We start from the raw sequence: 27958 nt of genomic DNA, 5'->3' as shown, positions 1-27958 counted from the left end.
AGCTGTTTCATCGAGGGAAAATGGGTAGGAGGTGTGCTCCTTGTGGAGCGGCAACAAGCGGTGAAAAATGCTTAGCAAAACAAACCGAATGAACGACGAAAACAGCAGGAAAAGTGAACCTTTCCTAACCCCCAGCTTCGTGAGAAAAACTCACCTCCACCTCGGCTCGGCTTTGGTCGGGATTTCCCCCCTCAATAAACGAAAGGATATAAAAATCGGCAGTTCAGTCGAGAGCCTGACCAGCAGCTGAACAGAGGCCACCGCAAAAAAAAAAGAAAAATAAAAATAAAAAGAAAAGTTCTCACGAAATAAAAGCTTTTGCAGAAGGGTTTTCCCTACAACACAAAGACGACGCTAAACCAGACATAAGTCATAATTTCGGCAAGTCCTTAAAAGAGCCCTAGCCACGTGGTGTTCGCTAAGCCTGATACAAAGAGACCACAGCCAGGATCTCGCCAGTATCGATTTGTTCCAAAAACTGCATATTTGCACACACACACACACGCGCGGGCTGACAGTGCGCTTGTGCTGCGAAAGGAAAAGGAAACGAGGGACGAGAGACGAGACCAGGAAGCGGAAGCGGAAACAGCTGCTGCCTAAACAAAGGGGAACAAAAAGGAAGCCAAGAAGCTAGACTATTATCAATGGGCATCATGACGCCACAACAGCAACAGCAGCCAGGATCTCAGCCTTGAGCAGAAGCCATACAAAATCATACCAGCAGCAGCAGCATCCCTTCTCTCACATAGAAAAGGAGCAGCAAATTCGAAGGAAGCCCACCTTTCAAAAAGGGTTTCAAGTGCCAAGTTGTAAAGCGGCAGAGCCGCAGAATTGCTAAGAAAACTGGGCCAACCGGTGAAGGCCCGCGTTCGTCAGCTCTTTAGGATTTTCAGGAGCCAAATCAGAGGCAACCCAATGCATTTGGGTGCACAACAACAACGCCCCAAGCAACAACAACAACAGCGCGAGCAACAAGAGAAACATCAGAGGCGTTTCACGTTCAGTAAAGGACGCCAATGTCGTCCCTACAGCGTGACTGGCATTTACAGGTGAGTAGAGTGGAGCATCCTTCATTAGCCATCCTTCGGGAAGGTCAAGAAACGCTCATACCCTAACCCCTCCCTTCTGAGATGATGCTGCTGGCAGTGGGGGAGTGGGCCAATGGCAAATATAGTGAGGTAGTTTGAGGTCCTCTGCCTTTTGGTGAGCATGCGCAGTGGGTCCTTTAATCAGAGTTACGAGTAGGTAAACACATCGTGAAAGCCATACAAGAATGGGTCAACGTCACAGCCCGCACATATGGCTAGCTGCAGCTGCATCATCTATCACAGGCCTTATCAAAGGCGGACAGGGAGAAGTAAACAAAGATGAAGGCTAACCCTGAATTAAAGTTGGCTTTTTAACTAGAGTTTATGTTTATATAGGCGAAGGAAATGCACTGAAAACAAAGGCACTGGCATGTTAAAGATAAGAGCCTATTTTAATTATTTTGAAATTTAAGTTTTATGATGTCAAGTTGTAGGTTTTGTTAAGCCAATCCAAGCCTAAGAGAAGCCTTTATTATTTTATTTTTATATTATTTATATTTATTTCATTTCTTTGATTAAATAGTCGGCAGTGTAGCTTAGGTAATGGTCAATCTAGGCTTATATCTAGGGGACATATCTAGGGGATAAGTGCGATATAATATAGGGCAAAAACTATGCACTCAGAATAGTAAATATCGTTAACTTTGATGTAATATTAGAAACTAGACCTTTTTACGGTTATATGAGTCTAATATAAGAACATTTGTATGGGACTAGTAAAGAAGATGTTTTATTGTGTATTATTTTCCTTAATCTATATTTAAGTTATATTTTTTATAAGTTATACTTTACTTTAAGTAATGATTCTTATTCCCTGCCACGCTGCATTCTTATTCATTATTCAATCTCCTGTTGATTACATAAAATCCACGGCCTACTTTGAGGCGCTGCACACACTTACACACACTCTCGCAATCCTGGGCTCTCTCTCGCCTGCAATTACCATCGAGTATATATCCTTTGCTCAACAAGTTGCGAGCCTTGCCACCTCTCACCTTGACCGCTTATCGTTCAGGCTCAGAGCCACGCGACTCCACGAGGCACTAACTCGGTTTCGGAGGAAGCAGGGAGCCGGACTGGGGGACAGGTTTTCCGTTTCATTAAGCTGCTGGCCTTGAAATGCTGGGAAATTGAAAACAAACAGCGATTGAAAAGCTCTGCACTTTCTTTTGCTGACAATTTAAGCCGGATCCCGGCTGACAGTGGGATGCCAGGATATGGCGCAATTACAATGCCTGGTGGCGTGGGTCTTGGGCTCTTTGACATTCGACAAGGTCACAAAGGCTTTCGTTTTGTGCTCGGGGGAGGCTGCTGCTGTGAGTCACGGTTTTGGGTGGGCTTGGAGAAGGTACTGGGAGTCTCTGGTGCCAAAATGCCAAGAGTTTTTGGCCAAATGCTCATTAGCTGTGTCAGATTTTCAAATTCCCTGATGATGGCGAGGATGATGATGCAGTCGCCGTTGAATGTTGCATGCCTATTATTTGCCATTTTCCACGGTTATTTTCCGCCATCAATATGGCAGGCAGTCCATTAGCGGCACGTTCACAGAATTCGATACACGCCATAATACAGGACACTGAGAGAAATAATAATACATTTATAAGTGTAAACTTGCTGCGATGGAACAATTAAATACAATTCGAAGTAAATTGGTTATAAGTTGGGTAGTTTTTTGTTTAAAGTAGTGTTTCGGGGAGTTTATTCAATGTGATTATTGGTTAATGAAGGCTATTAACACTTTCATTAGGATTTTAACAATTAATATTCCTTAAAAAGTTTTAGAATAATGATTTCCCTCTTTAGAATATCCAGAAATTAAAAAAAAAATAATCTTTGTGTCTTTCGACCCAATACATCCCCTAGAACTCATTATTATTTTCTTCCCAGTGCACTTCTGAGTGGGTGGTGGCTCCAGGTGGCTCAAGTGTAGAGTTAGAGGGCTAAAAAAAGGGGCTTGGATTAAGGCACGTCACCTGTGCACATATAAAGTGAACGTACGTACGTATATGGACTTCGACTTTCCCTCCATTTCACCGATTGGTTCACGCGTCGCATACTTGATGTGTGTTGTTTAGCGGTATATCATATTACGTATACGAAGGGGTGGGCAAATACTAAGAACTAGGTGTTAGATAAGAAAACAAAGTTAGGAAATGAAAAGCTATTAGAAAATGAGTTAAGGTGAATTTTTATGTACGTTGGTGGGGTCAGTTTACCTTAGAAATTACGCGTAATACTTAGTAAACAGTGTTATGGCAATGAATTAGAAAAGTGGCTTAAAGAAAGGGCTAAGAGAATCTTTTAAAAGGACGATACTAAGTTTTAATTGTCATTAAATTAATAAAAAGAGTTGCTAAAAGCTTCTTTTAAGGTCTTATGTAAACCCACCAAATATTCCCCCTAAGTTCTTGCTCATTTTTGACATTTTTCAAGGGCTTAGCCAAGTTTACTGGCTTTCCCAGCGAAAGCAGAATCCTTATCACTCGAAATGCTTCCTGCCATCAGCCCTGAGTTCGAACATTGCATTAGCCTTGAGGGCGCCAGCAAATACCCTTGCCTTATCGCCACCCAAATCGAATCCCTGCCCCGTCAATATCCGGCCACCGCAGGGCCAGAACAACACCCCCACCTTGCACTTGACCCTGAACTAGAAGGAAGTGGAGCGGATCCCGCAGACAAAATGGAAATGAAAATGAAAATGGAAAATTCCCAAACGTCATGCCAACCCCGAAAAGCCCAGCATGCACCTGCACCTCGGCATCGATTTAACAAAAGTACACATTATAATGGCGGAGAAAATCCGCTGGGTTTGTGGGAAAGGGATTATGCACTGCAGGTTGTTAACTCAATTAAACAAAACGTATAAATGTAATGCATATATTAAGAGTATTTCAGCGCGACATCGTCCTTAAGTCGAATCAAAATCGCGTGCGCTCCTCGCATTCACTTAGCAAGGCAAATTAGGCTAAATTGTTGCTTCCTTGACCCGCCTCCAGTCGATTTGTCAAAGGGGCCGCCGGATTTATGGAAAGTTAACCCATTTTATAATGGCACTGCCTGGAGGAGGTATTTTTTGCGAGGCATGCAAATGCAAGGCAGTAACTCATAATAATGGTGGGTTGACAAATTCTTTGGTAATTAAAGTTTTGCCAGACGGGAGGGGGTGGGTGTTTTTATTTTGGGTTCCATAACAATGTTCAGGTTGGGGGACGGAATTTTATTTATAATAAATAATAAGAAAGGTTAAGCTGGAAAGACAAATAAGAAATTATGATTGAGTTGTTAACGTAGGGATTTTTCTTAATAATTATTGATAAATACATTTTATGATAAATGAAATTTTTGTAGAGGAAATAAAAACTTCTTCATCTCTTCTCATTATTGTCATTACTCGTTGATTTTACTTTCGTCCTAAATCGGTTTTTTACTCGCCATATTTACTCATCTTAGTCGTGCCTAAGTCCTGACTTGTGCTTACTCGTCCTTGTTACTCGTCGACTTTACTAAATATCTTCCTTATTTATATATATTTATACCCTTGCAGGGTATTATAATTTTAGTCAGAAGTTTGCAACGCAGTGAAGGAGACGTTTCCGACCCTATAAAGTATATATATTCTTGATCAGCATCAACAGGGGAATCTTTCTATATATGTCAGGAAGAAATCGATTTTTTGGCCATTTTTGCGAAATTTGATACATCATTACATCATTAAAATTTTTTATTTTGATAAAAAATTGAATTTTCCAAATTTTTAAATGAAGTATGCAGATTAATTAACTGTAGAAAATCTTGCACAGAACAGTTTTCCGATTTAAAATTAATGCTCTTTTGGCCGAGTTATAATACTTTTAATTTAAAAAAAAAAATAAAGAAGTTTTTAATACAAAAAATCCGATTTTATAATACAAAATAATATTTTTCTAAGTCAAGGAATCATTTCCGACCCCATAAACCATATATATTCTTGATCAGCATTAACATGCGAATCTTTCTAGACATGTCCGGAAGAAATAGATTTTTTTGCCATTTTTGCGAAATTTGATAAGGGGTTACATCATTAAAATAAGCAAAAATGGCCAAACATTTTGATTTCTTAAAATTTTAAATTTGGTATGCAGTTTTTTTAAATTAATAAAAACTAACACAAAACTGCTTTCCGAATCGAAATTAATGCATTTTTGGCTTAGTTATGATATATTTTAATTGTTACCTGCAAGGGTATACAAACTTTGGCTGGCCAAAGTTAGCTTTCTTACTTGTATATTTATATACTATAATATTTATATTTTTTCCAGGGTTCCCGGGGATCGGTTTACTGCGCGAGTGAACCGGACCCAGCTGGTGGAGTCCAGTACGAGTCGGGAGGGTTCCTTCTCGACACAAAGCCAACAGCGCCCGGCGGAGGGGGTGGCGTGGCCGTTGGGGGTGGCAATAGCGGCGGAGTGGGCGGTGGCCTCGAATGCGGCTCCCTTTTCTCAGTGGTCTCCGCTCCGCCGGCACCCCTGCCCGACATCGTTGAGCCGCTGGCCGAGCTCGATGTCAAGCAAATGGAAGCGCTATGCCTGCCATCTCCATCTCGATCCCGATCCCGCTGCAGCTCGCCCTCACCCTCGCCCATCCGCCGACCTGCCACCCTCACCCTGGATGCGCCCTGCTGCCCAAGGACCCTGCACGCCAGCCTGCTGGAGCACCAGATCTCGGAAATTGAGGAGGACGACAATGAAAACCTGCTGACCGTGTCCAGCATCACGGCGCGTCCGTTGATCGCGAAATCGCACGAGCTGCGGAGCAGCCGGAAGTCAAGTTCCGGTTCCGGTTTAAATACAGCCCGGAGCAGGTGCGTCCGCCGGGCCAAAGAGCGCGAAAAGGAGCGGGATCGTGTTCCGCTCTCGAATGTGAAGCGTAACAAGCAGCTGCCCAAGGATCGCGACTCCTCGACGACCACAACGGAGAGTGGCGGAGGGAATGTGGAGCCTCCGGACGGTGGCTACGGCTGGTTCATTGTCTTTGGAGCCTTCTCCGTGCAGTTTTGGGTGGCGGGATTGGTCAAATCCTATGGCGTGCTGTACGTGGAGATAATGGAAACGTTTCCCAGCTCTACGGCCACGGTGGCTTCTTGGATACCTGCAATTCTGTCGGCTTTGTGCTTGGTCCTGGCTCCACTGTCGAGTGCTTTGTGCCAGCGATTCTCCTGCCGAGCGGTGGTCTTTGTAGGCGGAATCTTCTGTGCCATGGGCATGATACTCAGTTACTTTGCCACCAGTCTGTTGCACTTGCTTTTCACCTTTGGCATACTCACAGGTGGGTTGTAATATCTTTTAAAGCTACCTATAAAATCTAATAACTTATTTCTCCTTTAAAGGAATTGGCGGCGGGCTTTCCACCACCCCAGGCATCGTGATAGTCTCCCAATACTTCGATAAGCATCGGGCTCTGGCCAATGGCATCTGCGTTTCCGGCACTGCCGCCGGCAGCTTCATACTCCCCGTGCTGATAAAGCATCTGGTGGAAGCCTGGGGCTTCCATGGCACCATCCTTATCCTGGGCGGCTGCATGCTGCATGTTTGCGTCTCCGCCACTTTATATCGCCCTATCAGTGCTTACATGGAGCAGGAGCAGGGACAGGAGGAGGAGACAGCTAAGCCTCTCAATGAGGACATCAATCCCAGCACCACGGGCATACTGACCACCTCGACCTACCTGGATACGTGTGAGCTGGGCAGGGGCAACGAGCTAAACGACAAGTTCATTGAGCATCTGTTCCTGGAGGAGTCCAAGAATCACCTTAACTACTATAACAGCAAGCAGCCAGGTGAGTCAAGCACAAGGAAAAATGTTTCTTAGGAAACTAAACTAGATTATTCCCCTTTAGCCCAGGACAAATCGGCTCAGGAGAGCGATGACGAGGTTAAGGACATTATTGGTGAGACCACCTTCATCAAGCCTATGAAAAAGGTACGCAGCTCTGGCCTGCTTCACTCTGTCGAGGATCTCAGCACAGACTCCACTTGGGTGTACCGCAAACACTCTGGCACCGACTCTAATCGAGGCAGTCGCCGGCGTCGCAATGTGTTTGCCAATGACGAGGTGATATCCAAGATCCAGGCCCACCTGGAGAAGCCCCTTTCGCCGCCAAGTGTGGTTAGTCGTGGGCTGAGCAAGAGCATGGAGATACCCACGCCGGTTAGTAATCTCAGCGAGCTCAAGCAGGAGCAGGCGGAGCACAGTGTTCTCAACGATTCCCAGCTGGTGGTGGAGTCCATTGATGGCGACTGTCGTCGAGGAACTGCTGCCGATGAGGACGATGACGATGATGATGACGAGGAGCAGGGACCACGCACCTGCTGCGAGCGGATAGAAATGTATTTGGACATCAGTTTGCTGCAGGAGCCAAGATTTATACTGATGTGCCTATCGGTCACCCTGATGTCGGTTGGATGTCCCTATATGCTCTACTACCTGCCCGCCCATGTCATTTCCATAGGTGAGGCATTTCCCTGGGGATATATTTCTGATATTTAATGTACTTTTCCTTTTCTTAGGCTACAATAAAAGCGAGGCGGGCTACCTGGTGGCCATCAGCGCCGTCCTGGACTTGTGTGGTCGCCTGGGTCTAGGCTGGCTATCCGATTTGCAGCTTTTCGACCGGAAAAAGACCTACACACTGTGGTGGGTAATCCTCAAGAATACTGAAATTAGTACCCAACCTCAAAGCTTCTCCTTTTTCCTCTGCAGCATTTTGGGTGCTGGCCTGGCCGTGCTCACCATACCCTTTGCCAAGACCCTGATCCTGGTGGGTTTGTCAGCAGCCGTCTATGGCTTGTGCCTGGGTAGCTGGTATGTCCTAATGCCCGTGCTCCTGGCGGATGTCTTTGGCACAGACCGGATCAGCTCCAGCTATGGCCTGGTGCGCATGTTTCAGAGTATTGGGGCCATTTCGGTGCCACCGCTGGCGGGTCTGATGAGGGATCTTTCCGGCGACTATGAGATCTGTTTCTACTGCATGGGTTCCTGCATGGTCCTGGGCTGTACGCCGCTGATTGTGTGGTCCATCCTGGAGGCCCGCAATCATCGGCTGTTTGTGCAGCGCGAGGACGAGGAGGAGGACTGCGAAGTGGCCTAGAATATGGATATAGTTGGTTGCCCCCATAAAAGTTAATCGTGTTTTAGTAGCGATCAAATTACTAGTTGAGTTCCTGAGTTCCTGAGTTTGCAGAGTTCGAATGCCTCACCGATATTGCTGATTCTATCAAATACTATCTATCTACGAATATCTGTACTATCTATCTGTACGTTCTCATTCACAGTCATCACTTGCACCACACCCACTCCCTGTCTAACTATCTTGTAGCTTGTTATCCTTCCGTTCTACCGAGCATATGAGGATTTTGTGAGAAGAGGATACCAAAAACAACAAACCAACAAACTGAGCACCACAAGTTGCGCAAAAAGAACTGAGTTTAAAAAGACATGAACTACAAAATACCCGTATATAACTTTATATTATAATAGTCAAGATCGTGCTACATAGTATTTCCATGCCCAACCAGCGATGGACGTGCATATATGCAGACTATATAGTTGTAGGTTCGCATGCCCATATCAAAAAAATTCAATGAAATCAAAACAGTTCCAAAAACGGAAAATGAGGATGTGAGATCGGGTCAGAGGCTTGTTTTCAGAACATTGCATAACATTAACCTAGACGTAAACTAGTTGTTGTGAGACATTTACCCAAAAAGCAAATTACCAAATAAACACAAAATCAAAAAGGAAGAGATTTTTAATGGGTTTGCAATAAGAGAAACAGAAAAGGTTAATTTTAAAATGGGTTTTACCATAAGTGAAGCAGCAAAAATGTATTCTACAAATTCCACTTTGCCCCAGCCTTTACTAAAAGCTTGCTTGATACCTGAAATAGTGTTATCTAGAGCTTGATCTTATATATTTTTCGGTTCTTGTAAATGTTTACATATTTTCGATTCTTAAAAAGTTTAATTTAAATTTAAAAACACGTTAATTTAAACATTTTGTATACTTTACAACACTGCTCACTTGCGACTGTCACCACCGATAACGTAATCAGTTATCGATAGCCGGCACCTTCGATTGTTTTTGCCTTTATAAATATTTTCTTTGGAGTCCTTAATTTGCTCAGAACTTTTACAATTTTCCGCCTAAAATGGGAGACACAGTGCTAGATTCTTCGGTGCAACCGATGAGCCTTAAACGCCCCCTTAACGTGGTGCCTGAGGATGTCGGAGGTGACACCAAACGGGGGAAACCAGGTAAGCACTTTATTCAGGAAGATTTCCGAGTTACTCAGCTCTTACCCCCCACCACCCACAGATGATCCGGCAGCCAGCAACATTGAGCAGACTCCAAACGGCGATTACAAGCTCACCTTGAAAATAAACAAGTAAGTTCTAAAGAAACTATGGCAATCCCACATTAACCATTCGCCTGGCAGGACCTTTTTCAGCGGACTAGTGGGCCCTAATGGGGGCACACAGCGATATATAGAAAAGAAGACCAAAACGGAGGTAACCATTCCACAACCAAACGATAAATCCAACGACGTGGTGATCAAGGGCCAGCAACGCGACCAGGTGTGCGCTGCCCTGCGAGAAGTTCGTAACCGAATTGCCGCTCTTCGCAAGAAACTGAGACCCACGCACTTTCTAGCCGTGGCTCTGAACACGGGCCAGGTCCTGGAACGCTTCCTAGAGCTGAAGGTAAGAAGTGGTAAAGGTGTGAGCAGACAATATACTTTACACTTTTGCAGAAAACCATTTTGGAGGCCCAGTTTCCCAGCATTAGCAAGGAGCTGTTCATCCAGGAGCGCACCATACACCTCACGCTGGGCATCTATGCCCTTATCGACGACGACGAGCTCCAGAGGGCTGTCCAGGAGCTGGAGACCTGTCGCTCCTTTTTGCCAGACCCAAAAAGTCCGATTGACATTAAAGTCAAGGGCCTGGAGATCATGCACGAATTTCCTAGCTCCACGCGCATTCTCTACGCCAAAATCGAATCTCCGGAGCTGCAGAAGTTCGCGGACCAGTGCCTGGCCCACTTTCAGACCACCGGATTGTGCGCCAAGGACAATATCGACAATGAATCCGTTAAGCTGCACATGACAGTGATGAACAATCGGTATCGCAAGGAGGTGATAAAGAAGTGTGCCAAAAGCTTCGATTCCACCCGGATTCTGCAGCGCTTTGGCGACTTTGACTTTGGCTCAGTCCAATGCCAGGTCGTGCACTTGTGTGCCATGCAGCGCGAGAATGATTTCTACAAGATTGCCGGCAGCCTGAAGTTTGGGAGGGAAGAATCAGAGATTTCAGGTGAACCAAAGGCTTCGGAGGAATCAAAGATATCAGAGGATTCAAAGGCTTCAGGAGGATTAAAGACTTCAGAAGAATTGCAGTCTTCAGAGGAATCAAAGACTTCAGAAAAATCTAATACCTTAAAAGAATCAAAAACCTCAAAGGAATCCAAGACTTCAGAGAAATCAAAAAATTCAGATATGATGACTTTTGAAGAATTCAAAAAACTTCAGAAGAAGAAGAAAGACTCCTGAAAAATTGAAGACTTCAGAAGAATCCTCTGCATACTTTAATTTCATTACTTTTTAAAATGCCGACTCGCTTTGTAAATAAGACCTTTACATGAAAAGAGAATAAAAATAACTTATGCTTATAAAATAATAAATATATATTTTTTTAATTATTATTTTTTTATGTATTTAATTATTATTTATTATTGAAAAAAAATTCATAGAATTTCAAATTGGTGGCAACACTGTTCAATCGCGATAGTCCATCCATGCTTTCGACAGTGCCATCGCTATTAAGAGACGCCAATTCCTTGTAGAAGCTCACTACATTTCGGGATTTCCCCTTGAATTGCCGGAACGTTGAATATTTTTCCTCCCAAGATGAGCCGCGAAGTGCTAGATCCTCCCGTGCAAACGATGAGCCACAATCGCCGCTACCGCGTCAACGTGGTGCATGAGGATTTCGGTGGCGCCAAGTGGAATGGCCAAAATAAAGGTGGAAAACCGGCTAGCAATGTTTACCAGGAACCGGGTGAGTGCTGCGTTCACCAAGTGATCTAGAGCAGCTTTCATGGTAATGGTATTTCCCCAGATCTCTATGGCGAAGACGATGAGGAAGACGATCCGGCCGCCAGCAACATTGAGCAGGCTCCAAACGGAGACTTTAAGCTGGCGCTGCACGTGCCCAAGTGAGTGAGATACGGGAAAATGCTTAAAATCTCCCCCTAATCCGGCTTCCCTGCAGGTCCTTCTATGGCGGACTGATTGGCCTCAAGGGCTCCACGAAGCGTCGCATTGAAGAGGAGACCAGAACGGAGATTTACGTTCCACGTCAGAACGAAAAGTCCAACGATATACTCATCAAGGCCAAGCAACGCGACAGGGTGTGCGCTGCCTTGCGACAAATCCGCCACCTCATTGGCTCCCTGCGCAAGAAGATGAAGCCCACGCACTTCCTAGCTGTGGCTCTGAACTCTGGACAGGTCCAAGAGCGCTTTGTGGAGCTTAAGGTAAGTAGATATAAATGAGAGAGGTAGCTGGTAATATTTCACCCTTTTTATTCTCAGAAAAGCATTTTGGAGGCCCAGCTCCCGGGCATCGATGAGGAGCTGTTCATCTCCGAACGCTCCATCCACCTTACGCTGGGCGTCTATGTGCTGCTCGATGACGATGAGCGCCAGCGGGCTCTGAACGAGCTGGAGGCCTGTCGCTCCCTTTTGACAAACCTTAAGACACCCTTCGAAATGACAGTCAAGGGTTTAGAGATTATGAACGATGATCCCAGCTCCACGCGTATTCTCTACGCCCACATCGAGTCTCTGGAGCTACAGAAGTTTGCTGATCAGTGCCTGGCCCACTTCCAGACCACCGGACTGTGCGCCACAGACAATAACGAGCGTGAATCCATCAAGCTGCACATGACAGTGATGAACAACCGCTATCGCAAGGAGGTGATGAAGTGCTCCGACAGCTTCGATGCTCGTGAAATACTCAAGCGCTTTGGCGGCTTTGACTTTGGCGTGGCCCAGTGCCAGGCTGTGCATCTGTGCGTACTCAAGTCCCGCGGTGAAGATGATTTCTACAAGATCACCGGCAGTCTGAAGTTTGGGGATGAAGAATCGAAGACTTCATCCGCTGCTTAGAATAACATACTTTGTATTTTTTACATTTAAAAAGATTGAAGTCTTGCTTTTCTTTGTAAATAAATGAAATCAAACGAAGATTACACATATATATACGATTTATTTGTCGAATATCAATGCCCAAATTGGTTTTGTATATATCTTCTGGATGCAACTGGACTGCATAACAGCAAAGTGTGTGTCTTGTTGTGCCTGTGGCGGCGACCTTTTCCGCCGAACAAATGTGCGCTGGCTGAGATATCGTTCTGTTCTGCTTTCTTCTCATATTACAATAAATATAAAAATATATATATGTATATAGTTCCATATGTGATGAGGATTTGTGGCGAAATCGTTTATTATATGTAAAATCTAACAAAGAGGAGGGTAGGTTATATAAAGTGCGTGCTTAAAATCTACGGAGTAGGAGGAAGCCACAAGTGGAGGACACCGACATTTACAAAAATTAAAATCAAAAAATTACGAATAAAAAAGGTGTAGAGTATATTTAGTGGAAGCAAGCTGGACAGACACTCTCTGTTCCCATACCAAATCGGAAATAAATTGAATATCAAAAAGCAACACTCAACGGCTTACTAACTAACTTGAACTACACACAATTTGCTTTGCTTTTTTGCTTATTACTTTTGTCAATAGCTTCAGTCTAACGTTAAGATTTGGTTGACTTCTTGTTCGTTTTGTTTTCCGCGTTATTGGCGTGAAGAGGATTTCATTGGTTCTACTTGTTCTGGTTCCGTTTTGGGCGGGATTTCAACTACAATAGATAGTAAAGATGCTGGAAAATTGAGTTTAGTTCGCACATAGACTATATGATAAACATTTTAACATATATATATACACATACATATAATGCTTGGATGAGTTTCTCAATTAAAAGGCGCGAGGCCAACAGAATGTTCCAAAGACGGTCAAGTTCTTGGTCTGTTACTGGAGATATAAATTATATAAAATTATTAATTTTATATTAGGGATGTATATTCACATATACGGTTATCCCTTCTATATATCTCTCGGTGTAAAAACAGGATATGTATGCCGTTTAACTTTGGAACGCTCTATTCAGGCCTCATGCCGCGGGATTTTTAACAAACAAACATCTACAAAAACGTACATATACATAGATTTGATTTGTTCTTTTTTTTTTTGGGGTAACAACAATTAGACTTCCGGTGCACATTTAGTTAAATTTGAACATAGGTTGGTCTTGGCTGCTGACTGTTGTGTGTCGAATACTTATTTATTATTTGGCTAATTCGTGTTTTAAGACAATTACCTCAGTTACAGTGTACTTCAGGACTTTCAACTAGAACCACTCTCTATCCTTGCCATCAAAAAGTGTCGCCTGGTGTGTGTGTGTGTCTCTGTTGTGTGCTTTCATATTGTGTGCGTATTTGATAAATCTCTCTCTCAGTTCGAACTATTAATCAATCGATCAGGTGTGCCTCCATTCCCTGCCGTGACATCTCTATCTTTATCATCGTTGTTGTTGTTGTTGTTGTTATTATTAATTTTTGTGTATCCTATCAGTTGCCCCACACTTGCTGCTAATCGCTGCTACTATTTGGCATGACCATTGCTGAGCACCGCCGGCAGGACATTGGCCTGCTGCACCACCGCATTGATGACATCGATCTCCTTCTTTAGGAAATTCTCCTCGTGCTCAATGGTGGCCGAAGAAGCATTGCCAGCAGAGTCTGTGCCATTGTCATGGACAGAGGATATAATGTTGCGTTTGCGTAGACCTCCTCCCGACACGGCAGAGTCCAGGTTAGCGCCAGCATTACTGCCAGGCAGCTTCAGCTTGGGGAACTCAATGTCGCGCATCAGATCGTTCTTGAACTCCACAATGCCGCTAACGGTCTCGGTTACAGTCTTGTCAATAAATTCCTCAATGTTTTTGGTTTCCGCCTCGATCTTCTCCTTCAGCTTGCTGGACAATTGATCCATCTCGCACTGGTCATGGGGCACGCTGACGGCGTCGCGGGCACTCGTGGGCTTCGGCTTCGGCATCTTCTCCAGATGTGGCTGCTGTTGCTGCTGTGGGTGGCGTTGTCGTAGATATACATTGTTCGATTGCTCAGTTGACTGTTGTTGTTGTTCATTTGTTGTTGTGTTGTGTGGTGAAGCAGCAGCAGCAGCAGCAGCTGGCTGTTGGTGTGTTGGCGTGTTGACTTTACATTGATGAGCATGCTTGTCCTCCTTCTCCTCCTCCGCCTCATCCTTGTTGAGATCATTGCCAGCGGTCAAGGTGGCAGCTTTAGCATCTGCTGAGGGCAATTCACTTGCCGCCAGCTGTACGCTGGAGCCTCCGTTGGCCGCCCCAGCACGAGACCGGCGCTCGCCGCGTATAAACTTGGGTAAAATAAATATGGTCACTAGTGAAATGATGTGAAGGCACAAATAAAATCTCAGGTACAATTTGATGCTGCCCTGTAAAGCGAAACAGAATATATGGAGTCGGTTAAAAAACGTTGTTGATTTTTGATTTTTGTGGGGGAAGAAAATGTAGAAAAAATTATATATGCATATGGGGTGAGTTGGAGAAAAAGGGAAGAAATATCCTGCAAGTATGGAAAGTTTGTAAGCCATTGTATTCTATGTTTACAGAAATTAAAAATTGACTTTATAACTTGAAAACAATGATTAGAAATCGAATTAATATCCAGAGGAATTGAATTTATAGTTAATTTATAGCTTCTGAACGGTGCATCCGAATTTGAGGCAATTTTGGGAATTCGCTGTCTAATTTTCAATTTTAAAACCAAAATTTAAAAATCCTCCACAAAGAAGACCAAACTTCACCACCTTTAGACTCACCATAAATTCAAGCAGAACGAATGGGAATGTGGCGTAGCCCAGGACGACGCGTGTGATCAAGCAGGTGAGAATGTCGTAGAACATCCTGGTGACCTGCGTGCTCTGGAAGCGATGACGGAAGAGTCGCCTACCGGTGCGCGCTGCTGTCACAACGACAGCGCCAGTGGCAAAGGTTAGGTAGTAGCCCGGATAGAAGCCGTGCCAGACGGCGCTAAGGGCAAAGGTGAGAAGTGTGCCATACTTGAGGGGCACGCGCTCATAGACGAGCGTACGTAGCCAGCGATTGGTGCCGCAGTTCCAGTTGTTAATGGCATCGCGCATGTTTGTGGAAAACTATAACGAAAAATCAAGTAATTTTAGTTAAAGGAAGAAGATTTTTAAAGATTGATTCTTACTCACCTCAAACGACAGCACATTAATATTGGATATCAGGTCCCATTTGGGGTTGCCATCCTTATCGTAACCGGTGAAACCTAAACCTGAGTTGTTGCATATGGCGTCCGCTAGGAGCCAGGCATGATAATACTTAAAGCGTATGCAGGTGGTAGCCATCATGGCGTACCAGTACTTGTAGACCATGCTGGTATTGTTTAGGAAGTCATCCTCTTTCATGTCTTTCACGGGATATAGTTTGACGAACTTCATGAATATGAAGGCGCACACCAGACTGCCGACCACTTTGCGTATAACCGCTTTCGTGGGTGAGGGTTCCAGGACGACTTCCTTCTTGCTGTTGTCCAGATTGCCCTGGGAATGAAGGGGAATTTCAAGTTTGTAATCAATCAAAAATATAGAATGTATAAGCCACTAAAGAGCTCTATTAACTTTTATATTAATAAGAACTTTATAACTTTGATAATGTGACTTAAAAAAGGATTTTAGCTACTTTTAATAAACATTTACCCTGAAAAACATTCCATTAACCTTTTCCTTTACAATTGAATTTCGTTTTCTTTGTGAAATTATAAATAACGAGTGTCATAACCCAAATAATAAATAGTAATAAAGGTGCTGCAGTGCTTCTCAGATAATGAAATTACTGCAGTGACCATTACGAAACCACAAAAAATAAACTTACGTTGCCTGACGGGCTGCTCAACAGATTGTAGCCCTCCACGAAGTCAATGTAGTCCTTGTAAAAGACCAAAGGACCGGCCAGGATGCTGGGAAAGTGCCACACATAGGAGAAGTACTCCAAAGCCGAGGGCATTTTACGAATGGCATGATACTGCTGGGCCTTGGTTAGGTCCTGTCAAGAGAATATATTTATTAAAACTAAAATAAAGAAAAATAAGATTCACTTAAAACTCACCTCATCCCTTCGCACAAAGCCGTCGTGGATGCTGAAGGCCAAGCTGGTTACCTTCTGTGTAATGATCATTAGAGGCCCGGTGATGTCCAGGGCATAGGATCCATAGTCATAAAGCTGACGCATGAGATGCACGCACAATAGATAGCTCATGGCCACCAGCAGAACGGCTCTGTAAAGGTCAAAATAATTAGCAAGGACTTTTCATAAGACACAAGTAATTACCTTTGAACGATGCGTGGATCCTGGGTGCGAATGACAATGTAACATATTGCCGGCAAACCGGCAATGTGAATAGCCTGCTGGCCAAAGCAAAAGTAGCCAAAGGCCAGGCCAATCGATAGGGCAAAGGTGTGCCTCAACTTGCTGGACACCTTCGAAGGATGCAGCACGGACCGGAAGAGCGAGGCCAGGAAGAGAGCCGATATTTGGCAGAGTAAAAAGTTTACCTGTAAAAAATATAAATAATAATAAATAATAATAATAATATAATATCAAGGTTGTTTTAGTTATTCTAGAATCTATATTAAACAAAGAAACAATAGAAAATAGGTAAAGCCCCGAGGCGCATTTAAAACGTGGTATTGATTAAAGTCATTGACTCGCGCTGCACACACTCGCTTGTTGGCAATCAAATCGTTAATTAATGAACATGATTACGAATAGCAGATTAAGTGGACGATTTGATTTTGCCTGTGCTGTCCCAAGTATGTACTTTGTTTTAATAATAGCACAATTTTGTGCGGCAAACAGCTCGTAATTGTGTCGGGTCGCCCTGATAGTCGATGATAAGAGTGACTCGAACCCACAAGCCCTGGCATCCGCTTGGCTTTCAAAGTGTTTTGGTTGAGGTGTGGTCCCACTTCTTATCGGCTCTTATCGGGGACAGTGCTAAATGCGTTTTAAAGAAAGCGTCACAGCAATTGATATCAATTAACTGCCTCATATCATGCCCTCCCCTCCGATTCATTCTTTATTCATTGGCACAGCGCACTGCTCGTGAGAAAAAGGCAAATGAAGTGTGGCATAAATTAGCCATTTCAATTACCTTTCCCACTGCTCTAGTTCTAGAGCTCAATGTGACAAATGACAGCCAGCAAAGGGCAGGAAGGCATGCATATATCGAGCGATATATTCGCCAAGATCTTCGAATAGAAGCCAAGGCCATGGGGGGTCAGGCGGGCGCACATTGATCACAACGCGTGATCGTGATCACCGATCGCCCATGATCAAGTGCAATGCTCGACTAGCACAATTGTGGCCGCAATTCTCTGGGGGGAGATGATGATCATGATGCTGATGTTCTCTCGTATTACAATTGCAAATCTAGAACGACACGTGCCGGCTGCATGTGCTCCGGTTTGGTAGATGGGTCCAAAGATCTCTTTGCGAGGTGCTTTAAATATTCCATAAACAAAACGAATGCTTTAGGCAAATTTAAAAAGACATACACTAAACTCTAGCTTTTTTAATGTATAAGAGTAATTATCAATAAAAAAAAACTCTGATAGTAAATGCTCTAATTATTTACATCTAACCAAAGCTTTCTTAATGTATGTATATTCTTTGACTTCTTACAAGTTCCTGTTGCTGTCGAATTTCATAATGACCGTAGAACACTTCACCAGTTCGTCGATAACACGTACTCGCTTTATAGACATACCCGCGTACATTATCTGCCTTTGTGTATCGGGAAGTAGCACCCACAAGCTCGCACACACAAAGGGGCCACGTATCAAAGGCCCCACAAAACTCACGCCATAGGTCAGAAATAAAGGCGGCCCTAAAACGAGGTCTGATAACCAGAGATAAGTCGGGCCAAAACAATGAGGCCCGACCGATATACAAGGCTCTTTCCCTCTCTTTGCCACCAATTTAAGATTAAAGACTTGGGGGAATCGAGCTGATTACAAGGTGAATCACTCGCTGATGGCCACAAGAATAGCCATCGAAAGAGCAGTTTCCCATTCGGACGCATGTTGTAATCATCATCGGAATACCGAATGCCTCATGCGCAATAAGTTGGTTCACATTGCTGCTGCTGTGGGAAACCGGTTATCGCTTGCCTCAGCCAACATCTATATGGCTAAAAAGCCAAGCACAGAGCCAAACGAAAGGAAAATCTTGCTCAAGAATTATGTTTTTCAGGCATGGAACAGAGGGGAACACAACAAGAGAAGGGCAACAAGTGGACGAGCATGAGCAACTTGTTGGCATGGAGTCTGGGAAAAACCTCACTTGGGAAAAATATCTATTAAAGATTAATGAATTTCCTTATATTCCTGTTAAAGTCAGGGTTGAGGGTATAGGTAAAGCTTAAATAATAGTATTTTTAAGGTTTCAATAGAACTCATTTGCAGCTTTTCATCCTAAAAATCCCTTTCTATCTTTAATTAATTTTTATTGCAGTGCAGTTACATCTTGGATCCTTACAATAAACTACATGATGCGAGTCGAGTATGCGGAAGCAGGGGAAGTCATCTTCCAAGCTTGAGGGCATGGCTGAGGCTTTTGTCTCAAGTCTGAGGCTTGGCCAGGGGTGGAGAGGCGAATCACATAATAAGTACACAGACATACCGAGGGTCTCCCTCCAGTGGGGCCTCGAACACACGGCTCATGTGTCCACAGCACCGCGCCCCAAGGTGAAATAATTAAATCGAGCATGAATTCAGGTGCACAACCAATCGAATTTCAGGGCACGCAAAATGACTTAAAGCCGCAATGTGTATTCCAATTATAAAGTGGTTCCTTTCCCACATCCTGCAGGGCAAACATTACTACTTGTAGTTCCAAGAAACTACTGCAAATATGGTCTATGGGCAGAGCAAACAGTTTAAAGTGAAATGTGGGGATTCCCCAGCCTCCCACTCGTTCCGTGTGCATTGTGTGCGGGGAACTATGAATGTTATTAAGAAAAGATATCACTGGATTCCATGATAAGATGTTGCCATGGTTCCGTTTCGTTCCTCTCCGTTCCATCCGGAAACAATGCAATATGACTTGCATGTGCCGAGCCAGCAATTTGCGTGGGCTCATCTGCCTTTGTTCACAGGAATTCCATTCCTTAGGTCTTGAGTTGTGCGTCTTAGCCCCCATTCGCATGCCGGCTTTGTGGTTATTTACCACAAGATGAACTTGTGGGACAATTAAACATTGTATTTTTAGTAATATGAAACTAACTTCGGGAAGCCGAAATTTGTATACCCTTGATGTTCGCCATAGGATCTGTCATTCAATCAAAAACCGATCATAACTAAGCCAAAAAAGCATCAAATTCAATTCGGAAAGCTTTTCTGTGCTAGTTTTTTCTATGGTAACAAAACTGCATACTAACTTTTAAATTTAAAAAAATTGAAATTTTTGCCAATTTTTATTTGACAATTTCAACAATTTTGGGACCTCAAAAATTTAAAAAAAAATTTTTGAATTTGTTTTTTCCTAAACATGGCTAGATCGACTCCGCTTTTTGGGCTGATCAAGAATATATATGATTTATGGGGTCGGAAACGACTCCTTCGCTGACTGAAATCATAAAACACCTCAAGAAGAGCTAAAATATTCACACTCTTTAAATTAATATTTTTATATATTTGAAATGGTATTTTTTTATATAAAAAAAGGCATATCTGAGCCAAAAAAGCATCAAATTCAATTCGGAAAGCTTTTCTGTGCTAGTTTTTTCTAGGGTAACAAAATTGCATACTAAATTTCAAATTTAAAAAAATTGAAATTTTTTCCAATTTTTATTTGACAACTTCAACAATTTTAGGACCTCAAAAATTAAAATTTTTTTTTTTAATTTGTTTTCTCCTAAACATGGCTAGATCGACTCCGCTTCTTGGGCTGATCAAGAATATATATGATTTATGGGGTCGGAAACGACTCCTTCGCTGACTAAAATCATAAAACACCTCAAGAAGAGCTAAAATATTCACACTCTTTAATTTAATATTTTTATATATTTGAAATGGTATTTTTTTATATAAAAAAGGGCATATCTGAGCCAAAAAAGCATCAAATTCAATTCGGAAAGCTTTTCTGTGCTAGTTTTTTCTAGGGTAACAAAATTGCATACTAAATTCCAAATTTAAAAAAATTGAAATTTTTTCCAATTTTTATTTGACAACTTCAACAATTTTAGGACCTCAAAAATTAAAATTTTTTTTTTTTAATTTGTTTTCTCCTAAACATGGCTAGATCGACTCCGCTTTTTGGGCTGATCAAAAATATATATGATTTATGGGGTCGGAAACGACTCCTTCGCTGACTGAAATCATAAAACACCTCAAGAAGAGCTAAAATATTCACACTCTTTAAATGAATATTTTTATATTTTAAATGGTAATTTTTTTTTAATAAAAATGTCATATCTAAGCCAAAAAAGCATCAAATTCAATTCGGAAAGCTTTTCTGTGCTAGTTTTTTCTAGGGTAACAAAACTGCATACTAAATTTCAAATTTAAAAAAATTGAAATTTTTTCCAATTTTTATTTGACAACTTCAACAATTTTAGGACCTCAAAAATTAAAAAAAAAATTTTTGAATTTGTTTTTTCCTAAACATGGCTAGATCGACTCCGCTTTTTGGGCTGATCAAGAATATATATGATTTATGGGGTCGGAAACGACTCCTTCGCTGACTAAAATCATAAAATACCTCAAGAAGAGCTAAAATATTCACACTCTTTAAATTAATATTTTTATATATTTGAAATGGTATTTTTTTATATAAAAAATGGCATATCTAAGCCAAAAAAGCATCAAATTCAATTCGGAAAGCTTTTCTGTGCTAGTTTTTTCTAGGGTAACAAAATTGCATACTAAATTTCAAATTTAAAAAAATTGAAATTTTTTCCAATTTTTATTTGACAACTTCAACAATTTTAGGACCTCAAAAATTAAAAAAAAAATTTTTGAATTTGTTTTTTCCTAAACATGGCTAGATCGACTCCGCTTTTTGGGCTGATCAAGAATATATATGATTTATGGGGTCGGAAACGACTCCTTCGCTGACTGAAATCATAAAACACCTCAAGAAGAGCTAAAATATTCACACTCTTTAAATTAATATTTTTATATTTTAAATGGTAATTTTTTTTTTTATAAAAAAAGTCATATCTAAGCCAAAAAAGCATCAAATTTAATTCGGAAAGCTTTTCTGTGCTGGTTTTTTATAGGGTAACGAAACTGCATACTAAATTTCACATTTTAAGAAATTGAAATTTTTTACAATTTTTATTTGACAAAAATATATCATTTTAAATTAAGGGAAATATGTATAACTAATCTCTTTTAAGTAATATTTAAACCAAGTGAACCATGAAATGAACCGTATCAAATTAACTTGTTTAGATTCAAAAAGCAATCTGTAATTTCCTTTTTTTTATATCCCATTATTAAATTGTTGCATTTTTCTAAATATACCCACAGATATCCGATATGTCAAGAGTTATCAATCAAGTGGGATGTAGGAAATGCAAACAAACATGCGAGAATTGTACACACACAACTACATATATATTGGCAATGGAAACAAACCATAAATCATTTGATTAAAACGCAGCACTCTCCCTCTGTTGCCAAATATTGTGCGAAAAAAACCAAAATAAAATAAATAAATATAAAAGCGGCAATGCGCGTACCGAAAGGTGGCGTGATCACTAAAAATAAAACAGTAAAAGAGCCGGCAAGCGAAATACCCAACTAAAGGCGAACGAACATACGATAAAAAGCAAAAGTTATAACTTAAAAGCAAGAAGATGGCAGACAAAGGAGCACATTGCGAAATGAGTTAAGAATGCAGAGATATGGAAATCGGTTTCAGAAACAGCCAAGCAAAACAAACGAACCGAAACGAAAAATAAAAACGAAAGTAATTAACTCGTTTTGTCTTGCTGGTGATTAATCTAACAATAAATCATTGCGGATTTGAGACTAATATGCTGCAAAAACAAAAGAAACAGAAGTAAAGGGTATGCAAACAACCGTTAGATGGGCGCCAAACAGCTGTCAAAAGCAGATGGGCGAAAAAAACATAACGCCGAGTGCCAAACGACAAGCGCAAAGCAGACGACATAAACAACAAACACACACAAAAAGCAACGGGTTCAAACAACTGCGACACCCCAAAGCTCAAGGTCATCGAAGCGATAATATCGTATAATCTATGCACACCTATATTGCACATAGAGCGTGGGAAAGGGAGAGCGCAACAACTGGACTTTGTGTTGCTTTCTCTATCTTTATTGTAATTCTTGCTTTTAATTCCCAACTAATATTTTGTTCAATTTAATTCCAATCGTTGAGTACGATCCGGTTTAAGACTCCTCCCCAACCGACAAGGCAGACATTGGGAAATACGTATGTAGTATTATTATTAAATGTATACACAAGTAAAACAGGCACACTAGCGATGAGTTGTTTATTAATGTTTATTAATAAAATACTCGGAGAAAAAAAGCACAAATACGGTGAAAATACTAGGAGCGAGGTTACTGCAATTGTTTTTAAAATTATATATAACATATCATTAAAATGTAAATTTGTATTTTATCTTTGTAAATAAAATATCTTGATCAAGGTATATGAATTGAATCTTGAATAATATTTAAGATAAAATATTCAGAAACATAAATTAAACATTTTTAAAAGCTTTTAAAATAGTTAATAAAAAAGTAAGATATTATTATTAAAACTTTATATTTTCTATCATAGTGTCACTACTATTTTCAACCCCATTATGTCAAGAAAGTAAAGGAGATGCACGACTGCGTGGGATGAAAAGTTCAGATAGCAAAACAAACTGGTGAGAACAAACCGCAACCGACCGGCCGGTACTGCATCTGACCATTAACGCCATTCAAAAGGCTACTGCACTCTCCCGGATCCCCTGAATAGAGATTCACTATGACAAGTACAATATATATAGATTTAAGTACTATATAGTAGATGCCTTGAACATGAGGCAATTCCGCGGAACAATCGCCCAATTCACCGGCATTTTGCGCAGTTGCGTGTTACGGCCTTCGCTGTGAATTAGCGTAATAAAACGTAAAAAAAAGCGAATAAAATATCGGGCTCAGCGATTTGTAAATTTTAAAAAACAGTGTCGTCGCCCACCCAAAACAAAAACTCTTTCGGAATGAGAGCTGTAAAGAGTGAATACTCGTTATAAGAACTTTTTGAAAGCAGAAATGCAAGAACCTAATTTTATTAGAATTTTAAATTAAAAAGGGATCTTAATAGTCTTAAAATTATAATAATTATATATCAGAGGTTCATAATAGATTGAGGAAATAATAGTCATGAGTTTCTTATGCTTAAACAGTGATGGGAAAAGAAAGCATTACGTGAAATTTAATTGAAATCAAACTTTGTTTCTCAGAAATATTTTTAAATAATATCTCTAACAACTCCCTTCCCAATTTTGTCCTCTTTATAGAGGTAGTCCCGTATTTGGCTTTAAAGAGCGACTGACTGACTCATTGGACAACCATCAGCTGAGCCAAAACAACAAAAAACAGCGCTCACACTCACACTCACAAGCTGTTGCTGCTGATATTTGTTTGCAAACAAAAGAAGCGCTAAAAATTCAATTATCTTTGAGGAGAGAGGAGGGAACGGGAGGGAGCTGGCAACAGATATTTAGATGAAGAGAAGTCAAATTGGATTTCGAGCAGCTTTTTTTTGATAAAGACAATTGCCAGATAGCAGCTGGAATTAAGGTGAGTTTTCTTGCGGTGTCTCCTCTGGCGCTGTGTGTGGGTTTTGCGCGGCTGCCTTACATCGGATGTTGGTATTAGGTCATCGGAATTGAAAAATATGACTAGTGTGCGCCGCGGTGATTACGTGTGTGTGTATGTGTGTGTTTGTCACTTGATTTGGGCCAGAAAATGCCTCCTCTCCGAGTGAATCACAATCCCATCCGGCGCCGTCAGCTGCAGTTATGCAAATCACATTGCGGCAAGCTAATGCATGAGAGAGGATTTAAAATATGGCCAAGGAGGGGTTATGAGATGGGGCTAAAAGCTAGCTAGGTAAGTGTGACCCCCAACCCACTATTAAATGATGCAAAACATTTTAAATTTAACGAAACTAACGATGCGTCAGGCAGTCATTTCAAAATTTAACGCTAGAAAGAGCGTGAGGCATGGAAAATTCCACCATTTATTCTTGCCAACTGATAAGCTCTCTCTGCACATAATTCAAGTTGTCTAAATTTAATTATTATGATGAAATCGCAAGTACAACAAAGTAGTGGGGACAATCGGAGGCAAGTGCCAAATTCGATTAGCTGCCAAATGAGGCGAAAAATAACATTAGAAACACAAACAAATCATTACAAATTTCACGGATAAAGTGTTTACTCGATAAAACAAATAAATATTAATGCACAAGGTTAGTTCCAAGGTTTTCAGATTATTGTAAACAAAAATATAATATTAAACAGCAGATTTTCTAGTTATTTTATCAATGTATTTTTACTAAATTTAAAAATAAAATCGTTAAGAAATTGTTATTAATTCCGTTATTTGTGCAACCGGTGATTACATTTTTCCACCAAAATCCTTGCCAGGTAAATGTATTACTATTTCAGCACCCACAAAATGAAACAATATTCCTTTGTTTTCATTTTACCTGGAGGAAACCCAGATTCCCTTCTTCCCAGAGTAAAATCCAGATTTCCACAGCGTCACAAACACACACACACCAGTATGTACAGTGGCTCAAAGCTTATTTCAACCAGACCCAATCAAAAACTTTAAATGCCTGTAAAACATAAACCAAAGGCTTTTTCCAAAAAATTTAAACGCACAATGTTAGATTTGTGTTCAAACATAATATTTAATAACTTAATGTATTTTTATTTATTTTTTTAATATTTATTTTTTAATTAATAACAAAAAACGACGAAAAATAAGGCCACAGCTTATTTCAACCAAAAAGTTTGCAGTTTTGCTATGCACCGTTATTTAGAAAATTAGGTGTTCTAAATTTTTCTGTGCTTTGGTCAGTCTATTCGGAGTTGGTTCAAGCTTATTCTTGGAAAATTTGGCAAGAATTTAGTGCGCGAAAATTCTGTAAGAAAAATGGGACCACGTACTACAATCGAACAGCGAGAACTCGTTATTAAACATTTCAAAAATGGAAACTCGCGTCGGAAAATTGCCGAAATGGTTGGTCTAAGTGATTCCACTGTCCAGAGCATCATATACCGCTTTGTCCGTGAGAATAGGGTGCACGATAAGGGAAGAACGGCGCCCAACAAAATTTTTAATCCAACAGATGAGCGCCATATCGTCCGGAAAATTCGGGAAAATCCCAAATTATCGGCACCGAAGATTGCAAGTGAGGTGGAGACCGAGTTGGGCAAGTCCTGCCACCCAGAAACAATTCGTCGTGTGCTCCGAGAGCATGACTAAATGGCAGAATAGCACGGAAGAAGCCGATCATTAGTGCCAAGAATATCAAGAGACGCTTAAATTTTGCAAAAGATCACTTAGGAAAGGATTCTTCATTCTGGAATACAGTCATATTTGCGGACGAGTCAAAGTTCAATATATTTGGCTCAGATGGTGCATCCTATCTGTGGCGAAAGCCGAATACTGAGCTGCAAACAAATAATCTAAAAGCGACAGTTAAGCATGGCGGGGGAAGCGTTATGGTATGGGCCTGTATGTCGGCAGCAGGTGTTGGAAATCTCGAGTTTATTGATACCACAATGGAAAAAACTCAATATCTTGAGATTAAAAAAAAAAATTCATCGAAAGCGCCGAGAGACTTGGTATTCGGGAAGATTTTCGTTTCTACCAAGACGACGATCCGAAACATAAGTCGGGCATTGTTCAGGCTTGGCCTTACTGGAACTGCCCGCACGTTATGCAGCCGCCAGTACAGTCGCCCGACATGAATGTGATTGAAAATTTGTGGGCAATTTTGGACACAAATATTCGAAAACGAAAGATTTCGAATAAATCGGACCTGAAAGAGGCGTTGATGGAGGAGTGGGCAAAAATAGCCCAAGAAACAACCCAAAAGTTGGTGGATTCCATGCCAAAAAGGCTTATAATGGTTATGGATAGCAAAGGTTGCATTACCAAATATTAAAACAAGTTTTGGTTATCTTTAAGCATTAAAAATATATAGAAGTACCGACCTGGTTGAAATAAGCTGTGGCCTTATTTTTCGTTGTTTTTTGTTATTAATTAAAAAATAAATATTAAAAAAATAAAAAAAAATACATGAAGTTATTAAATATTATGTTTGAACACAAATCTAACATTGTGCGTTTAAATTTTTTGGAAAAAGCCTTTGGTTTATGTTTTACAGGCATTTAAAGTTTTTGGTTGGGTCTGGTTGAAATAAGCTGTGAGCCACTGTACACAGCACGCACACGTGCACACGCCCGTTCCGGTGCGAAGGAGTCGGGCGAAGTTTGGGGGGGTAAAAGAACAAGGGATTCCTTGAAATAGCTTAACTTACCAAATCCACGGAGAGCCCCACCATGTCTGCCAGCCAGGTGAATGTCCGGCTGCCGCCGTACATATCATTCTCGATGAATTTCGGCGGTTCTAGCATCTTGCCTGCGGTGTCTTTTTCCGTTCTTTTGCTACTGCGTTGCTTTTGTTGTTGCGCTGTTGCTCTTTTTATTTAGCGCTTCATTGGAGAAACTTCGCGGCTCACGGTCACTACTATTTCTGGATCGCCGCCGATCGAGGTTCCGCTGGGTGGGCGGAGGGGCGCGCGCGCGGGCGTTCACTTGTAATTTTTAATTTTATTAATTTTGGTTTTGTCGCCCGTCTCGCTCGCGTGCTGTCATAAAACTAGTGGTGGGCCGAGGTGCAGAAAACATCGATGGAAATATCGATGGCAAGGCAGTTTCGATAATTTACACCAATCAATTGTTATCGATGTAGAAGACTATCGATGTTTTAGCAGGTATCGAATATCGAATACCAACTGCCATCTCTATCCGCGCACCTCAGCGAACTTCTGCTTTTCTGGAATTATTATCAAATAACTCAAATTGCAAAATGTTGGGCCGCAGCAGTGTGATTGCACGCAACTTCTCCCAGTCGATGGTCCGCTTCAGCGGCCATGGCGGCGTTCCCGGCGAGGTGAGTGGGCTGAAACCTTGGTTTTCCATGGGTTACATAATGCCCGTGACCACATAATCCTGGCGGAAAATCAATCAACTGAGTGAAAATCCTTGTTTTCCTTGCAGAACCTGCCCTTTGGCCTGACCAACAAGTACAGGATCACCGCCCTGTTCACCGTTGGCTGCATGTTGGGCTTCGGAGCGCCCTTCCTGATCGTGAGGCACCAGCTGCTCAAGAAGTAAGGCGGCGGAGAGCAACAGCAACAACAAATGTAAGGTTAGTTGTACGAAATTTCCCTTAAATGACTTTAGATAAACTATATTTTCTTCTTTTTAGATGTAGCTTTGCCTGCGGAGGCCATGGCAGTGTGTTACAGCTTAAATTTAAGTGAAAAGTGGAAACGAAATAAAGTTACCCCGTAACCGTAGAACCCAAAGGATA

At 41.5% G+C, this 27958-nt stretch overlaps 5 protein-coding genes across 10 annotated transcripts; 4 read left to right on the top strand and 1 right to left on the bottom strand.

The window, feature by feature from the left end:
• Positions 1-246: 246 nt before the first annotated feature.
• Sln (monocarboxylic acid transporter silnoon) lies at positions 247-8835 on the top strand. The gene is made up of 6 exons (XM_017164550.3): positions 247-1049; positions 5387-6392; positions 6454-6903; positions 6964-7575; positions 7634-7760; positions 7827-8835. Exons 1-6 carry the CDS (start codon positions 1017-1019, stop codon positions 8212-8214), a joined length of 2616 nt encoding a protein of 871 aa, XP_017020039.1. The 5' UTR covers positions 247-1016; the 3' UTR covers positions 8215-8835.
• Positions 8836-9243: 408 nt separating this feature from the next.
• Positions 9244-10805, top strand: LOC108073077 (activating signal cointegrator 1 complex subunit 1-like). Its single transcript, XM_017164544.3, has 4 exons — positions 9244-9379; positions 9441-9510; positions 9562-9826; positions 9877-10805. Exons 1-4 carry the CDS (start codon positions 9274-9276, stop codon positions 10672-10674), a joined length of 1239 nt encoding a protein of 412 aa, XP_017020033.1. The 5' UTR covers positions 9244-9273; the 3' UTR covers positions 10675-10805.
• Positions 10806-10929: 124 nt separating this feature from the next.
• LOC108073107 (activating signal cointegrator 1 complex subunit 1) lies at positions 10930-12382 on the top strand. The gene is made up of 4 exons (XM_017164597.3): positions 10930-11182; positions 11243-11339; positions 11396-11660; positions 11718-12382. The coding sequence occupies exons 1-4, from the start codon at positions 11032-11034 to the stop codon at positions 12291-12293; spliced, it is 1089 nt and encodes a 362-aa protein (XP_017020086.1). The 5' UTR covers positions 10930-11031; the 3' UTR covers positions 12294-12382.
• A 205-nt stretch (positions 12383-12587) lies between these two features.
• Positions 12588-27239, bottom strand: oys (lysophospholipid acyltransferase 6). 5 transcript variants are annotated; one of them, XR_001770645.3, is made up of 8 exons: positions 26901-27239; positions 16645-16868; positions 16423-16591; positions 16189-16359; positions 15510-15857; positions 15111-15443; positions 13567-14723; positions 12588-13068 (listed from the first exon to the last, which is right to left on the bottom strand). XR_001770645.3 is itself a non-coding variant. In XM_041776821.2 (8 exons), exons 1-8 carry the CDS (start codon positions 26994-26996, stop codon positions 14251-14253), a joined length of 1674 nt encoding a protein of 557 aa, XP_041632755.1. In that variant the 5' UTR covers positions 26997-27239; the 3' UTR covers positions 14100-14250. The 5 variants fall into 5 exon arrangements, 3 of the variants coding, with proteins under 3 accessions (XP_017020085.1, XP_041632755.1, XP_070140907.1); XR_001770646.3 differs by having other exon boundaries at positions 12588-13047; XM_041776821.2 differs by lacking the exon at positions 12588-13068 and having other exon boundaries at positions 14100-14330; positions 14471-14723.
• A 128-nt stretch (positions 27240-27367) lies between these two features.
• On the top strand, positions 27368-27953 carry COX7C (Cytochrome c oxidase subunit 7C). Of its 2 annotated transcripts, none has more exons than XM_017164655.2 (3): positions 27368-27535; positions 27643-27788; positions 27854-27953. In XM_017164655.2, exons 1-2 carry the CDS (start codon positions 27452-27454, stop codon positions 27757-27759), a joined length of 201 nt encoding a protein of 66 aa, XP_017020144.1. In that variant the 5' UTR covers positions 27368-27451; the 3' UTR covers positions 27760-27788; positions 27854-27953. The 2 variants fall into 2 exon arrangements, with proteins under 2 accessions (XP_017020144.1, XP_017020143.1); XM_017164654.2 differs by having other exon boundaries at positions 27370-27535; positions 27643-27793.
• The last annotated feature ends 5 nt before the right edge of the window (positions 27954-27958 follow it).

Source organism: Drosophila kikkawai, chromosome 2R, assembly GCF_030179895.1.
Source record: "Drosophila kikkawai strain 14028-0561.14 chromosome 2R, DkikHiC1v2, whole genome shotgun sequence".
Taxonomy (NCBI): Eukaryota; Metazoa; Arthropoda; class Insecta; order Diptera; family Drosophilidae; genus Drosophila; species Drosophila kikkawai.
This window is presented reverse-complemented; position numbering and strand designations above follow the sequence as displayed.

Bases quoted from the DNA above. Each gene is read 5' to 3' on its own strand.
- oys (XM_017164596.3), bottom strand. From the start codon at position 26,996: ATGCTAGAACCGCCGAAATTCATCGAGAATGATATGTACGGCGGCAGC. The intron at 16,869-26,900 runs GTAAGTTAAGCT...TATTTTTTACAG, and splicing joins TGGGGCTCTCCGTGGATTTG to GTAAACTTTTTACTCTGCCA. The intron at 15,444-15,509 runs GTGAGTAAGAAT...TTTTCGTTATAG, and splicing joins TTAATGTGCTGTCGTTTGAG to TTTTCCACAAACATGCGCGA.
- Sln (XM_017164550.3), top strand. From the start codon at position 1,017: ATGTCGTCCCTACAGCGTGACTGGCATTTACAG. The intron at 6,904-6,963 runs GTGAGTCAAGCA...ATTCCCCTTTAG, and splicing joins CTATAACAGCAAGCAGCCAG to CCCAGGACAAATCGGCTCAG. The intron at 7,576-7,633 runs GTGAGGCATTTC...TCCTTTTCTTAG, and splicing joins CGCCCATGTCATTTCCATAG to GCTACAATAAAAGCGAGGCG.
- LOC108073077 (XM_017164544.3), top strand. From the start codon at position 9,274: ATGGGAGACACAGTGCTAGATTCTTCGGTGCAACCGATGAGCCTTAAA. The intron at 9,380-9,440 runs GTAAGCACTTTA...CACCACCCACAG, and splicing joins CACCAAACGGGGGAAACCAG to ATGATCCGGCAGCCAGCAAC. The intron at 9,827-9,876 runs GTAAGAAGTGGT...ACACTTTTGCAG, and splicing joins AACGCTTCCTAGAGCTGAAG to AAAACCATTTTGGAGGCCCA.
- COX7C (XM_017164655.2), top strand. From the start codon at position 27,452: ATGTTGGGCCGCAGCAGTGTGATTGCACGCAACTTCTCCCAGTCGATG. The intron at 27,536-27,642 runs GTGAGTGGGCTG...TTTTCCTTGCAG, and splicing joins ATGGCGGCGTTCCCGGCGAG to AACCTGCCCTTTGGCCTGAC.
- LOC108073107 (XM_017164597.3), top strand. From the start codon at position 11,032: ATGAGCCGCGAAGTGCTAGATCCTCCCGTGCAAACGATGAGCCACAAT. The intron at 11,340-11,395 runs GTGAGTGAGATA...GCTTCCCTGCAG, and splicing joins CTGGCGCTGCACGTGCCCAA to GTCCTTCTATGGCGGACTGA. The intron at 11,661-11,717 runs GTAAGTAGATAT...TTTTATTCTCAG, and splicing joins AGCGCTTTGTGGAGCTTAAG to AAAAGCATTTTGGAGGCCCA.